General features: G+C 41.0%; 1 protein-coding gene across 1 annotated transcript in view; it reads right to left on the bottom strand.

Moving 5' to 3' along the window:
- The window catches only part of esyt1a (extended synaptotagmin-like protein 1a), a 71,380-nt gene that overhangs the window by 42,579 nt on the left and 12,669 nt on the right, over positions 1 to 16,132 (bottom strand). Inside the window, exons 3-15 of the mRNA XM_034172422.1 lie at positions 9,314 to 9,448; positions 9,030 to 9,103; positions 8,747 to 8,819; positions 8,576 to 8,665; positions 7,155 to 7,210; positions 3,982 to 4,102; positions 3,679 to 3,855; positions 3,146 to 3,228; positions 2,929 to 2,977; positions 2,594 to 2,683; positions 2,317 to 2,412; positions 2,169 to 2,240; positions 2,008 to 2,094 (exon numbers count right to left, since the gene is read on the bottom strand). Of these exons, the coding sequence (XP_034028313.1) occupies positions 2,008 to 2,094; positions 2,169 to 2,240; positions 2,317 to 2,412; positions 2,594 to 2,683; positions 2,929 to 2,977; positions 3,146 to 3,228; positions 3,679 to 3,855; positions 3,982 to 4,102; positions 7,155 to 7,210; positions 8,576 to 8,665; positions 8,747 to 8,819; positions 9,030 to 9,103; positions 9,314 to 9,448 (1,203 nt within the window). The remainder of the gene's footprint in view (positions 1 to 2,007; positions 2,095 to 2,168; positions 2,241 to 2,316; positions 2,413 to 2,593; positions 2,684 to 2,928; positions 2,978 to 3,145; positions 3,229 to 3,678; positions 3,856 to 3,981; positions 4,103 to 7,154; positions 7,211 to 8,575; positions 8,666 to 8,746; positions 8,820 to 9,029; positions 9,104 to 9,313; positions 9,449 to 16,132) is intronic.

Raw genomic sequence — 16,132 nt, 5'->3', positions numbered from 1 at the left:
GTGGGTCTACAGAGATGCCCAGTTTGTGAATTCTGACCACAGACTTGTTGTGGCTTCCCTGAGGATTCAACTGAAGTCTTGCAGGCTACTGCCTGCTCAGTGCCCAAGATTAAAGCTGGTCAGACTTCAAGATCAGACTGTTTTCCAGGATTTTGCATGCAATTCAGCTGGAGGACTTGCAGACATGAACACAACTGGAAATCCAAACAGGTTGTGTGAGGTCTTCTGCAACAAGACCCGGAAAAGTGCTGAGAATTGTACTGGACCCGCCAGTGTCCATAGGAGGAGGTGTTTCATAATGGAGAATACTCTAAATAACATCCATAGGAGTTGTAGGGCACTGCTTGATGAAATCTTAGGATGTACAGGGAGCTGAGAAATCAGTCAGTCCTGAGAATGAACAAGGAGGCATTTGTTAGAAGAATCTGTGATCTAATGACCCTCAACCTGCTTACAAAGGAATAAAAGCACTTTGTTCCTCAAAACCTACACTTCATTTCATTGTACATATGGTGGAAGATGGTTCAGTCCTAACAGATGCCTCTGTTGTCATGTTGGTCGAGCTAGTTTGAGGAATTATATAAGGCTGATCCTCCTGCTGGGATGTTAGACATTTCTGGCGTCAGACTTCTTATAGCTGATTCTCCAGTCAGTTGTGAACTATCAAATCTTGCTGAGATCACAAAGCCCATGAAACAGCTGAGTGGGGAAAGCTCCAGGGATTTGTGGCACTGGAACTGACCTCTTTCAGGCAAGTATAGAGCTGTTCTTGTGGCAATGCAAACAATTTTGTTTCAGTATGGGAGATGGGTATTATCTCTGTAGAAGAAAGAACGTCTTGTCCCAATCTGGAAAAGAAAGGGTGATTGTATAGATTATAACAACTGTAGGGATATCACACTGCTCTCTGTGCCAGGGGAAGGATTCTGAAGAGGATTCAGTCCCAGCTGCTTGCTGCTCAGCGACTGGACAGTCTGGCTTCACACCTAAGAAGTCAACCATCAACCACATTTTAGCCCTGCGAGGACTCATAGAACACAAGCATGAATACTGGCATCACTACTGGCATTTGATTCAGTTGCTCTCTGGGACATTCTGAGAAATGGATGTTGGGTAGGGTTGTGGAAATCAGTGACTTGAGTGCTTTTGTTGGCAAGGAAAGATTTATTGACTTTCACTTTGAGGACAATGCTGTGATCTTTGCAGAATCATGGATACTTGATTGTAGTACTTGAGAAGCTGAGTGACAAATCAGCATGCCTGGGCTTGGCATTGTCCTGGATCAAGCCTAAGATTCAGGCTTTTAACAGTTCCTGGACTCAGCCATCAGAAGTGTATCTGTGTTGTTGAACTTATAGAGGTTTTCACTTATCTCTGTAGTGACAGACATGTCTCTGGGTCCTCGGCCTTGGAGAGAACTTATGGAGTCATGACGTCGCTGGACAGAGTTGTTTGGCGATGTGATATCTTTGCAGGTTAGCAAAAGTTTGAGACTTTAGGATCCTGGTAAGCCTGTCTTATTTATGGCTGTGAGACTTGAAGGCTAACCACTGCCTAAGGAGACGGTTTGAAGTTTTGGTACTCCATCTCTGGAGGATCCTTGGGTACCACTGGAAATCTAATGAGCAGTTACTAAGAAAGACTAAGATGAGGAGTATCACTTGCATTGTGAGGGAGCGTAAGCTTTGACATTTTGGCCATGTAGCGCATTTCTCTGTACATGAGCCAGCGTGTAGGGACCTGAGTGTTGAGGACTCCAGTAAGTGGAGCAAGCCAAGAGGAATCCCACATTTCCGGCAGAAGATAGATGGTTATTTTAGAGATTTGGTAATGGACTAGTTGTCCACCTGGGAGGGGGGGAGTTTGACACCCTGGTCCCAAAGCAGTTGTGCAGCACCAGCACATGCTCCCAGAGTTGAATTGCAATTTGATGAAAAAGCACCTTGATTGGATGTGAAATCAGCAGATCAACTAAAGCTTTTAGTTGCCACTCCATTCCACACTTACTTGAATATCAATGTCTTGTTTGTGAGGATCCTGAATGAAGAAAGTGAAGGCATCCTCCCACACAGGGTTGTTGGTCCCATAGCAAGTCTGCATAATAGAATACACTCATTATCTTTACCATTTGCTTGACTGAACTCAGAAATAATAAGTTTTATTCAGTACTTGCTCTCTTTTGTTGTGTCCTGAATGGAAACCTGTACCATTGGGCTTGGATCTTTATTGCCTTTTCGCATCTGAAACATTTTAAATCCACCAATGTGGGTAAAAGACTCAGACAAATCAGGCAGATCCTTACAGTGCTGATCTTACAGGCAGTTCGTAGGCTTGATCAAGGTAGATGGCGAGGATGGCAGCGGAGGGAGGATCAGACATCTTACTTGTCAGGTTCTGATTAATCTGGATTACCTAGAACAAAACAACATTAACAGTTTTTCAACAGAACAAACAACATTTATCAGTGTTTAGCCTAAGATTACCTTGTTGCTGGTCCACCCCAGCTTTGCCGTGGCAGCCCGTCAGGCCTATATAATGGTAGGGGAAACTTCACTGATGTTTTTATATGTGTACCTATTGCGTGAAGGCTCACCTCATTAAGTTTGGCAGCAGAAGGCAGCAAAGAGAGCCATTCCAGTCTAAGGTGAATACTGCCGGATGGAACGTCCTTCAGATTGAACCACTGTTTGGAAGCACAGATCCCTTGTTAAATGAACCTTTTTTTCACTTTTCATTTTGGCATTGGGTAGCAAGATCAAGCATGGTGACATCAGAGCAAATCACCAGGAAGCACATGAGGTCACATCACATTTCAACAGGATTACCACAGGATTTTTTCTCCAGCAAGAGAAACAATACAGTGATTATATTTTATCTGCTGGATAAGAATGTTTGATTTTGTCCCTGTTAAGAACGTTCCTCACTCACATCATCCACGACTCTGTGTTCCTTTACAATATCAAGATCCACTTTGACCCTGAAAAACAAAGAGGCACACAGAAGCAGGTGCCAGTGAGAAAACTAAGCCTCAAAATAGACTGCATTCGAATTTCAACAGTCATGGCAGATCACGGCCGCAGCAGAGATGGAAATGACATGAGAAGCACATAGAGACAGAGTAAATGAATGAGAACGAATAAGCTACCTCCCCAGGAAGTCATCCTGGTCTGGGTCTTTGTCAAACACTTCCACTTCCAACTCCTGACCAGGTACTTCATGGACAATCACCTGACATGAACACACATAAATGGGCAAATACACAATATGCACCACGAATATAGATCCAGCCACAAACGACACAGTAACGCAAGAGCATGCAAACAGAACCACAATGACAAAAACATTCAACTGTGCTATCACAAAAGTAATAACGCAATAGCTTTTTGCTGTTTGACTCAAACTTCAATGACACAAATTTGCCTCAAAGGACAGCAAAAGACAAATTTGTCCCTGAGCTTATCTCAGAAGCGGGAACTTCCTGCTATTGTGGCAGTCGATTAAATCTGCTTCGAGTGCTTACTGATACTGTGCCAGTGACATGTTCGCTATCACAGACAGCACACTCGCTAAAAAGCAAGGACACCAACACAAAGCTATCAGCATACAAACTGGTGGAAAGTACACAATTTGAATTTCAAAGTGAAGTCACATCAGGTATGTTTCAGCTGAGTTTCTTACCTCGTACATCTCCCGCCACTGAGGGTTCAGGTTACTGTCCACGTGATGAGAGGTGAAGATCTGGGTTCCCACACGCAGCACAGCGTAGGGGTCCGACTTCCCGTTGATTAACCCTTTGATAACTGTGTCTTTTGCAGTGAGATCCTCGGCCTCCAGCAGGTGGATGCGCACAACACCCTAGTTTGTGCAAACATCAAAACACGCAACATATATCAAAATGTTTCTTATTAAAAATAAGTTCCATCCTTATACCAACTACTGTGTTCATATGTCTGCTTTAGTGTACATTTTTTCTTCAGTTACCCTTGGAAGAGGTGAGCGGAGCTCTGCAGTGCGTAGGTCAGACACCAGAGGAACAGTGAGACGGTTGGGGAGCACCAGGTGGGAGGCTATTGCATCCATTATCATAGTGTCCGACATGGCACTGCAAGTGAATGCCACATACAGATAGTTGTCAATCATGTCAGCATAAACAAAAAGAAGATACCAGGGTTCACAGCAGCAATGGAAATCAGAATGTCTTACAATAATTGATTTATTAATTCCTTTTCTACACTGGCTTATTCCAATTAAGTTAAAGGTTTTTTTTTTTAATTAATCCCAGGTTGTTGTTGATGCAAACCATGTCCCTGCATCAAATGGTAAAATATGTAGTCTTTCCAAGCTTCAGTTAAGTGCAGTACATGCACATTTTTTTAAATAAAATTAAGAGTACCACAGGTTCTGTTTTCATTCCTTTGTTATTGTCCATTAAATAGCACCTACTGGTCAAAGTATTTATAAAAAATTTAATATATATTTGCTACCATGTTTTTATATCCCGATCAATGTGAGCAATTTCATTCATATGAGGAATTCTTACATTTTTTGGCAAAAAATTTAACTGCGTTATTCCATTACCAGAATACCAGCCTTTTCATTGGCTCCGTGTAAGTACATGAAAACCTCTGAGTTTGAGGGCTTGTAAGAAAATACAAAATCCACATATGTTGTTTACAACATTTAAAATGCTGTTTGGACACCTCACTTGGTTGTTATTGGTTCCTGTGGGAGAGGATACATTGTTAACATATTCTCAGGACAGGTCAGGTCTAAAAGCATGTGCTGGTGTCATCCCCCACACTATGGATTAACCTTAGGTCCTGAATGGGGTCAACAGTGAGGTACCTGTGTGCTGGTTCATGCCCAGAGAAATGCACCACATGGTCAAAATGTGGTGGTTGTTTCCTCACAATGCAAGTGATGCTCCTCATCTGAGTATCCATCTGTTTGACACAAATTCATCCCAACACCACCCAAGGACAATGTACTCCAAAAGTAAAACACAGGTATTATAATGTTCAAATACACCTTGCAGTGAAGGAGTCTTTGGCTCAGGACAGGCGTTCATCTTTCAGGAGACAGACACATCAAACCTATTCTTTCTATGGTTCTTCTCTTCAGAAATCAACACTCACCTGGTCTCGTCTGGTCAGTCTCTCTTCTACAACTGCACATTCACATGTATATTGTAGGTGTATAACTAATCTGTTTGTGTGCCTGTGGAAAAGTGGTACATTTGTCCTTGCAGTTCTCAACTGACATGGAGGTCCAGGAACAGATGGTGTCACATGTTGGTGACAATGTAAAGTCCACTGAATCATTCTTACATGATATAACTAACACTGAATTCGAAAAGTATTCAACAGCCCTGTTATACACCCCTGGCAAAAATTATGGAATCACCGGCCTCGGAGGATGTTCATTCAGTTGTTTAATTTTGTAGAAAAAAAGCAGATCACAGACATGACAAAAAACTACAGTCATTTCAAATGGCAACTTTCTGGCTTTAAGAAACACTATAAGAAATCAGGAAAAAAATTGTGGCAGTTAGTAACGGTTACTTTTTTAGACCAAGCAGAGGGAAAAAAATATGGAATCACTCAATTCTGAGGAAAAAATTATGGAATCATGAAAAACAAAAGAACGCTCCAACACATCACTAGTATTTTGTTGCACCACCTCTGGCTTTTATAACAGCTTGCAGTCTCTGAGGCATGGACTTAATGAGTGACAAACAGTACTCTTCATCAATCTGGCTCCAACTTTCTCTGATTGCTGTTGCCAGATCAGCATTGCAGGTTGGAGCCTTGTCATGGACCATTTTCTTCAACTTCCACCAAAGATTTTCAATTGGATTAAGATCCGTACTATTTGCAGGCCATGACATTGACCCTATGTGTCTTTTTGCAAGGAATGTTTTCACAGTTTTTGCTCTATGGCAAGATGCATTATCATCTTGAAAAATTATTTCATCATCCCCAAACATCCTTTCAATTGATGGGATAAGAAAAGTGTCCAAAATATCAACGTAAACTTGTGCATTTATTGATGATGTAATGACAGCCATCTCCCCAGTGCCTTTACCTGACATGCAGCCCCATATCATCAATGACTGCGGAAATTTACATGTTCTCTTCAGGCAGTCATCTTTATAAATCTCACTGGAACAGCACCAAACAAAAATTCCAGCATCATCACCTTGCCCAATGCAGATTCGAGATTCATCACTGAATATGACTTTCATCCAGTCATCCACAGTCCACGATTGCTTTTCCTTAGCCCATGTAACCTTGTTTCTTTCTGTTTAGGTGTTAATGATGGCTTTCGTTTAGCTTTTCTGTATGTAAATCCCATTTCCTTTAGGCGGTTTCTTACAGTTCGGTCACAGACGTTGACTCCAGTTTCCTCCCATTCGTTCCTCATTTGTTTTGTTGTGCATTTTCGATTTTTGAGACATATTGCTTTAAGTTTTCTGTCTTGACGCTTTGATGTCTTCCTTGGTCTACCAGTATGTTTGCCTTTAATAACCTTCCCATGTTGTTTGTATTTGGTCCAGAGTTTAGACACCGCTGACTGTGAACAACCAACATCTTTTGCAACATTGATTACCCTCTTTTAAGAGTTTGATAATCCTCTCCTTTGTTTCAATTGACATCTCTCGTGTTGGAGCCATGATTCATGTCAGTCCACTTGGTGCAGCAGCTCTCCAAGGTGTGATCACTCCTTTTTAGATGCAGACTAACGAGCAGATCTGATTTGATGCAGGTGTTAATTTTGGGGATGAAAATTTACAGGGTGATTCCATAATTTATTCCTCAGAATTGAGTGAGTCCATATTTTTTTTCCCTCTGTTTGGTCTAAAAAAGTAACCGTTACTGACTGCCACAATTTTTTTTTCCTGATTTCTTATAGTGTTTCTTAAAGCCAGAAAGTTGCCATTTGAAATGACTTTAGTTTTGTGTCATGTCTGTGATCTGCTTTTTTTCTACAAAATTAAACAACTGAATGAACATCCTCCGAGGCCGGTGATTCCATAATTATTGCCAGGGGTTGTACAAACCTACACTGCTAATTAAAGAACAACTACAAATAAACACAATGCAACAGACGGATTAGGGCAACCGCACCCTAAGACCTCAATCCTATAAACTCACTTCAGTCCAGGAATATCCAACAGGTTGGTCAGCCCAGTCCAACTGATGTCTAGCTTCTGTGAAGCAAAAGACAGAAAAGATAAAGAACTCTAGGCTAATGAAAAGAACATACTGTTAGGCAATGAGCCAAGCAGGTTTTCAGTACCACTTAAGGTGACCAAACGACACTTAGAATCCAGCCAGTGTATCATGGCCTACACAAAAATGTAATACAGCCATCTGGGGTGGCAGCTGTAGCCAGCTAGGGGTCAATGAAGAATTACACAGAGGTCCAAAAAAAAAAAAAAAAAAAAAAAAAGCTCTAATCATGTTGAAAACAGACACTCTTTTGAAAAAAACAATTAGCCATTTGAATTTTCAACAGGCAGCCAGGTAGGGGTCAATTGAAGAATTACACAGGGGTCAAAATTAAAAGATGGTCCAATCATATTGAAAACTACACCTCATAATTTGTCTGATCATAACGATTCCAAAAAGCTACACTAAAAAAAGAGAATGTTTGAACCAACTTAAAAAGTGTTACACTTCGTAAAAACCTGAATGAATTAAGTTGTTTGAACTTAAGTTTGTAAGTTAGAGTTGATTTAACGTTCAAACAACTTAATTCATTCAGGTTTTTACAAATTGTAACACTTTTTTAAGTTGGTTCAAACATTCTCTTTTTTCAGTGTATAGTTTGGACTGTCTGTGACTGAATGTTGTGGAGTTATGGTGTAAAAACAGCAAAAATGGCAACAAAGGTCAATTTCAGTTTGTACAGGGGTCAAAAGTTAAAGTTGGTCCAATTTCAGTAAACAATGATGCAAATTATTGTTTGAGTTAAAGGGTTCTAAAAAGGAATAGTTTCCACCATCTGTCATGCTTGGTTATCATGTTACAGGGTAACATATGTCACAAGTCATAGAATCCAATGGACGTCGACATTGTTTGACCTTTACTTTGGAGACCAAACATTCAGCAGTCAAAACTATTCCATTTATTAATCCTTTTATTTCATCTAATTTTTATGAAGTTAGAGCAGCATTAATGTTTGACCCCTGTACAAACTGAAACTGACCTTTGTCACCATTATTGCTGTTTTTACCCCATAACTCCAGAACATTCAGTCATAGATAGTCCAAACTATACCTTTTTGGAATCATTATAATCAGACTAATAATGTGGTGTAGGTTTCAACATGATTAGAGCATTTTTAAATTTTGACCTCTGTGTAATTCTTCGTTGACCCCTACCTGACTGTATCTACCACCCTGGGATGGCTGTACTACATTTTTGAGTAGGCCATGGTACACTGGGGCTTGATTCTAAGTGTCATTTTGTCACCTTAAGTGGTACTGATTAGGTCAAAACTGATGACTGGCTCATAGACTTGTAGTGCAAATCTAAAATGCAGCCAGTTAGTTATTTGTTGCTGCACTCACAGGCCTGCGGATGAAGAACAGCGTGATGGCGCCAACCAGTGGCATGTCTGCGATGAGAGGTTCGAGGATAACACGAAGTTTTCCATGAAGCTAGAAAGAAAGATGTAACATGATGATCTCAACTATAACTGATAATGTTGGAATATGAATAAATATTACTTTTATTTATACCTGTATTCCCTTCACGCCTGCCTTGCAGAAGTACTTTTTAATTTCTACATTGATCTCAACATCTCCAGCGTAACTGCAAGCAGAGGAACGCAGGCAAATGAGAAAATACTTGTTTATTCAGCAGACGCAGCTGCAGCAGAGTGATGACAGCGTGGCGTTTTTTTGTGTCAAGCAAATAATGACTTGTAATGGGTAAACTCTGGCCAGTCCACTGAAAGGAAATGTTGGAGGATCTAAAGAGACACTTAGAAATTAGTCACAGCATATAATGGAGACATATTACCTCAGGTACAAGTCCAGTAGAACTTGTCGCTTATCATGTTCTGTGTGAGCCTTCACGCCAACGACCTTCAGCACCTGTGAACACACCGGCTGCTATTATCGAAAAAGACAAGAAATCCCATTACCAAAAATGAGGCTGACTGCTTCCTGTAATGAACTCGTTAATCTTCAGACGCATGGTGCAGCAACAATCAGTTTATTAGCCTTAATAAAAGCCTGTATTTCTTCCATTATGGCACTTTTACAGGATGAACTGTTTTTTTTTCTGGGTGGCTGTTCGTGTACCTTATCGCCGAGGTTGACCTTGGTGAAGCTGAATGTCTGCAGATGAATGCTAGAGGCTCGGATGGCAGGAGCAATAGTATCAACCATCAACTTCTCCAGGTACTGACCGAGGAAGGGCCAGGCCTGCTGCAGGATCTACATCACAGAACATCACAGTGTTTCTCAACATCGCCAACAAACACCATCATTATGGTTCAAAATGCAATTTCAAATAAACACGGCATAGTCACAAATAATTCATACATATAATTCAAGTTCATGTTTTCATCCACTGTGGTGGAATTCTGTTTAACAGTGTATTATCACTTGTACACTTATTGCACACAAAGTCCCTCCTGTGAAAGGAAAAAAACTCCATTTATGATAAACTCTCTGTAAACAGGAAAGACCTATAACAACGTGACACCTCAAAAAGTCGACCAAAGACAGTTGGCTTGCGGTTTTCAGAATGAACAAAAACCCCTCTGACACTGGGAAAGAACTAAATTGTGACAGATTTAAGCATGAGCAATCAATAACTCAGAGAAGGTGGTTGGACAACAAATTACCAAATTGACAAAGTGTGCTCTAATTATGATATTTTGGACAATGTTTTATAATATATATAAAAAGAAAATCAATCATGTTTGGCTAACTTTATATATATTTATCCCCCACTGGCTTATGTCGTGGTGATTTCTGTCCGTCTGTCTCAAGTCCTTGTTATAGGTTGGTTATATGCATATTTTTATATCATTCCAGTTGGGCTTATTTTACCAGAGTTATGGCCTTTGATTAACAAAGCTAAACTCTGTCAGTGTCATGTTTGCGTGCCTGTATTTCCAAATTAACCCCTCTTACACTCTTAGTAGGAATTTCATGTAACTTGGTACAACTCCATGTTACAGGTTGATAAAACTCATACTGTAATACTGTATAAGACTGGCATATTTTGGCAGAGTTATAGCCCTTGATTAACAAACCAGTTAATCACTGCCAATTTCATGAGTTGGTGCCTGCATTCTGAAAAAAAAAGAAAAAGAGGTGGGCTTCATAGATAATTGGCAAAGCTTCTGGGGAAAACCTGGTCTTGTTAGGAGAGACGGCATCCATCCCACTTTGGATGGAGCAGCTCTCATTTCTAGAAATCTGGCCAATTTTCTTAAATCCTCCAAACCGTGACTATCCAGGGTTGGGACCAGGAAGCAGAGTTGTAGTCTTACACACCTCTCTGCAGCTTCTCTCCCCCTGCCATCCCCTCATTACCCCATCCCCGTAGAGACGGTGCCTGCTCCCAGACCACCAATAACCAGTAAAAATCTATTTAAGCATAAAAATTCAAAAAGAAAAAAATAATATAGCACCTTCAACTGCACCACAGACTAAAACAGTTAAATGTGGTCTATTAAACATTAGGTCTCTCTCTTCTAAGTCTGTTAGTAAATGATATAATAATTGATCAACATACTGATTTATTCTGCCTTACAGAAACCTGGTTACAGCAGGATGAATATGTTAGTTTAAATGAGTCAACAACCCCGAGTCACACTAACTGCCAGAACGCTCGTAGCATGGGCCGAGGTGGAGGATTAGCAGCAATCTTCCATTCCAGCTTATTAATAAATCCAAAACCCAGACAGAGCTTTAATTCATTTGAAAGCTTGACTCTTAGTCTTGTCCATCCAAATTGGAAATCCCAAAAAACAGTTTTATTTGTTATTATCTATCGTCCACCTGGTCGTTACTGTGAGTTTCTCTGTGAATTTTTAGACCTTTTGTCTGACTTAGTGCTTAGCTCAGATAAGATAATTATAGTGGGCGATTTTAACATCCACACAGATGCTGAGAATGACAGCCTCAACACTGCATTTAATCTATTATTAGACTCAGTTGGCATTGCTCAAAATGTAAATGAGTCCACCCACCACTTTAATCATATCTTAGATCTTGTTCTGACTTATGGTATGGAAATTGAAGACTTAATAGTATTCCCTGAAAACTCCCTTCTGTCTGATCATTTCTTAATAACATTTACATTTACTCTGATGGACTACCCAGCAGTGGGGAATAAGTTTCATTACACTAGAAGTCTTTCAGAAAGCGCTGTAACTAGGTTTAAGGATATGTTTCCTTCTTTATGTTCTCTAATGCCATATACCAACACAGTGCAGAGTAGCTACCTAAACTCTGTAAGTGAGATAGAGTATCTCGTCAATAGTTTTACATCCTCATTGAAGACAACTTTGGATGCTGTAGCTCCTCTGAAAAAGAGAGCTTTAAATCAGAAGTGCCTGACTCCGTGGTATAACTCACAAACTCGCAGCTTAAAGCAGATAACCCGTAAATTGGAGAGGAAATGGCATCTCACTAATTTAGAAGATCTTCACTTAGCCTGGATAAAGAGTCTGTTGCTCTATAAAAAAGCCCTCCGTAAAGCTAGGACATCTTACTACTCATCACTAATTGAAGAAAATAAGAACAACCCCAGGTTTCTTTTCAGCACTGTAGCCAGGCTGACAAAGAGTCAGAGCTCTATTGAGCCGAGTATTCCTTTAACTTTAACTAGTAATGACTTTATGACTTTCTTTGCTAATAAAATTTTAACTATTAGAGAAAAAATTACTCATAACCATGCCAAAGACATATCGTTATCTTTGGCTGCTTTCAGTAATGCTGGTATTTGGTTAGACTCTTTCTCTCCGATTGTTCTGAGTTATTTTCATTAGTTATACTCAACAAAAATATAAACGCAACACTTTTGGTTTTGCTCCCATTTTGCATGAGATTAACTCAAAGATCTAAAACTTTTTCCACATACACAATATCACCATTTCCCTCAAATATTGTTCACAAACCAGTCTAAATCTGTGATAGTGAGCACTTCTCCTTTGCTGAGATAATCCATCCCACCTCACAGGTGTGCCATATCAAGATGCTGATTAGACACCATGATTAGTGCACAGGTGTGCCTTAGACTGCCCACAATAAAAGGCCACTCTGAAAGGTGCAGTTTTGTTTTACTGGGGGGGGGGGGGAAACCAGTCAGTACCTGGTGTGACCACCATTTGCCTCATGCAGTGCAACACATCTCCTTCGCATCATCCGTGAAGAGAACACCTCTCCAACGTGCCAAACGGCAGCGAATGTGAGCATTTGCCCACTCAAATCGGTTACAACGACGAACTGGAGTCAGGTCGAGACCCAGATGAGGACGACGAGCATGCAGATGAGCTTCCCTGAGACAGTTTCTGACAGTTTGTGCAGAAATTCTTTGGTTATGCAAACCGATTGTTCCAGCAGCTGTCCGAGTGGCTGGTCTCAGACGATCTTGGAGGTGAACATGCTGGATGTGGAGGTCCTGGGCTGGTGTGGTTACACGTGGTCTGCGGTTGTGAGGCTGGTTGGATGTACTGCCAAATTCTCTGAAACGCCTTTGGAGACGACTTATGGTAGAGAAATGAACATTCAATACACGAGCAACAGCTCGGGTTGACATTCCTGCTGTCAGCATGCCAATTGCACGCTCCCTCAAATCTTGCGACATCTGTGGCATTGTGCTGCGTGATAAAACTGCACCTTTCAGAGTGGCCTTTTATTGTGGGCAGTCTAAGGCACACCTGTGCACTAATCATGGTGTCTAATCAGCATCTTGATATGGCACACCTGTGAGGTGGGATGGATTATCTCAGCAAAGGAGATGTGCTCACTATCACAGATTTAGACTGGTTTGTGAACAATATTTGAGAGAAATGGTGATATTGTATATGTGGAAAAAGTTTTAGATCTTTGAGTTCATCTCATACAAAATGGGAGCAAAACCAAAAGTGTTGCGTTTATATTTTTGGTTGAGTGTACTTCCTCCAAACCATCAACATGTCTATTAGACCCCATTCCTACCAGGCTGCTCAAGGAAGCCCTACCATTAATTAATGCTTCGATCTTAAATATGATCAATCTATCTTTATTAGTTGGCTATGTACCACAGGCTTTTAAGGTGGCAGTAATTAAACCATTACTTAAAAAGCCATCACTTGACCCTGCTATCTTAGCTAATTATAGGCCAATCTCCAACCTTCCTTTTCTCTCAAAAATTCTTGAAAGGGTAGTTGTTGTGAAAGTGTCGTGACACGGACCCACAACAGGGGGCGTTAATGAACGGACAATGGACAAGCCAAAAAGTAACAATTTAATGTTGTGAATCGCACAACGAAGTACAGACAATAACAATATGGTGGAATGTCAATTATACACAAGGTGACGTGTGGGCAGGCTCGACGATAGAAGACGTCTGGCGAGAGAAGAGCCGGATCCCACACAGCTTCCACCACCAACGGATCTGAAGAACACCGGAGCCGCCAAGCCCTGCGCCCCAGGTGGCCACTGTCTTTAGCAGTCAGACCCGGTACTGCTGGCAGAGAACAGAGACAGTACTGATGAGTGTGAGTTCGCACACTCAGTAATCCCACAGTCAGTGTTTAGTTAGGAGGGAGGACCTCCTCCTCCAATCACACACTCGTGCAGCTCCTGTTTAACCACTTATCTGGTTTGGGGTGTGAGGCGAAGCCGTCGCTAATCACACCAAACGCCAATCCCACAGATAAGGACACACCACAGGAAAACGGCTGCAAAGAAGTTCAGATTGTTACTTTGTAAGTCAGCAGAGAAGTTACCTGATTGGTAGCTGATTTCTCGGCGGGGAGGTGGAGTTGCAGTCCGGCCTTTATGGTGGTGGTGATGTGTAGTGGATGAGTGACAGCTGGTACAGATGATGAGTGACAGCTGTCACTCCCGGTCGCTCCGACGCCCTCTCGTGCTTGAAGCCCGCACTTCAAGCAGGGCGCCATCTTGTGGTGGTGGGCCAGCAGTACCTCCTCTTCAGTGGCCCACACAACAGTAGTTGTAAAACAGCTAACTGATCATCTGCAGAGGAATGGTCTATTTGAAGAGTTTCAGTCAGGTTTTAGAATTCATCATAGTATAGAAACAGCATTAGTGAAGGTTACAAATGATCTTCTTATGGCCTCAGACAGTGGACTCATCTCTGTGCTTGTTCTGTTAGACCTCAGTGCTGCTTTTGATACTGTTGACCATAAAATTTTATTACAGAGATTAGAGCATGCCATAGGTATTAAAGGCACTGCGCTGCGGTGGTTTGAATCATATTTATCTAATAGATTACAATTTGTTCATGTAAATGGGGAATCTTCTTCACAGACAAAGGTTAATTATGGAGTTCCACAAGGTTCTGTGCTAGGACAAATTTTATTCACTTTATACATGTTTCCCTTTGCAAGTATTATTAGACAGCATTGCTTAAATTTTCATTGTTACGCAGATGATACCCAGCTTTAGCTATCCATGAAGCCAGAGGACACACACCAATTAGCTAAACTGCAGGATTGTCTTACAGACATAAAGACATGGATGACCTCTAATTTCCTGCTTTTAAACTCAGATAAAACTGAAGTTATTGTACTTGGCCCCACAAATCTTAGAAACATGGTGTCTAACCAGATCCTTACTCTGGATGGCATTACCCTGACCTCTAGCAATACTGTGAGAAATCTTGGAGTCATTTTTGATCAGGATATGTCATTCAATGCGCATATTAAACAAATATGTAGGACTGCTTTTTTGCATTTGTGCAATATCTCTAAAATTAGAAAGGTCTTGTTTCAGAGTGATGCTGAAAAAACTAATTCATGCATTTATTTCCTCTAGGCTGGACTATTGTAATTCATTATTATCAGGTTGTCCTAAAAGTTCCCTGAAAAGCCTTCAGTTAATTCAAAATGCTGCAGCTAGAGTACTGACAGGGACTAGAAGGAGAGAGCATATATCACCCATATTGGCCTCTCTTCATTGGCTTCCTGTTAATTCTAGAATAGAATTTAAAATTCTTCTTCTTACTTATAAGGTTTTGAATAATCAGGTCCCATCTTATCTTAGGGAACTCATAGTACCATATCACCCCAATAGAGCGCTTCGCTCTCAGACTGCAGGCTTACTTGTAGTTCCTAGGGTTTGTAAGAGTAGAATGGGAGGCAGAGCCTTCAGCTTTCAGGCTCCTCTCCTGTGGAACCAGCTCCCAATTCAGATCAGGGAGACAGACACCCTCTCTACTTTTAAGATTAGGCTTAAAACTTTCCTTTTTGCTAAAGCTTATAGTTAGGGCTGGATCAGGTGACCCTGAACCATCCCTTAGTTATGCTGCTATAGACTTAGACTGCTGGGGGGTTCCCATGATGCACTGAGTGTTTCTTTCTCTTTTTGCTCTGTATGCACCACTCTGCATTTAATCATTAGTGATTGATCTCTGCTTCCCTCCACAGCATGTCTTTTTCCTGGTTCTCTCTCTCAGCCCCAACCAGTCCCAGCAGAAGACTGCCCCTCCCTGGTTCTGCTGGAGGTTTCTTCCTGTTAAAAGGGAGTTTTTCCTTCCCACTGTCACCAAGTGCTTGCTCACAGGGGGTCGTTTTGACCGTTGGGGTTTTTCCGTAATTATTGTATGGCCTTCCCTTACAATATAAAGCACCTTGGGGCAACTGTTTGTTGTGATCTGGCGCTATATAAATAAAATTGAATTGAATTGAATTGAAATCAACTCGTCTCACATTTTTAGAAGAGGTTTGGGAAATTTGGTACAATTCCTTGAAAAGTTATCGAAATGTAGCAAGCACTTGTACCAAAGCAGCATTTGACAGTAGTACTCTTTTTTTTTGTATAGGTTTACCATTGTGTTGTGTCCATAAAAGTCATTACGTTGGGGAACCATCAAGACTCCACACTCACACTAACAGCACAACCTGGAAACTAAAACTAATTCACAAGGGGAGATGA

Source organism: Thalassophryne amazonica, chromosome 6 (assembly GCF_902500255.1).
Source record: "Thalassophryne amazonica chromosome 6, fThaAma1.1, whole genome shotgun sequence".
Lineage (NCBI taxonomy): Eukaryota > Metazoa > Chordata > Actinopteri > Batrachoidiformes > Batrachoididae > Thalassophryne > Thalassophryne amazonica.
This window is presented reverse-complemented; position numbering and strand designations above follow the sequence as displayed.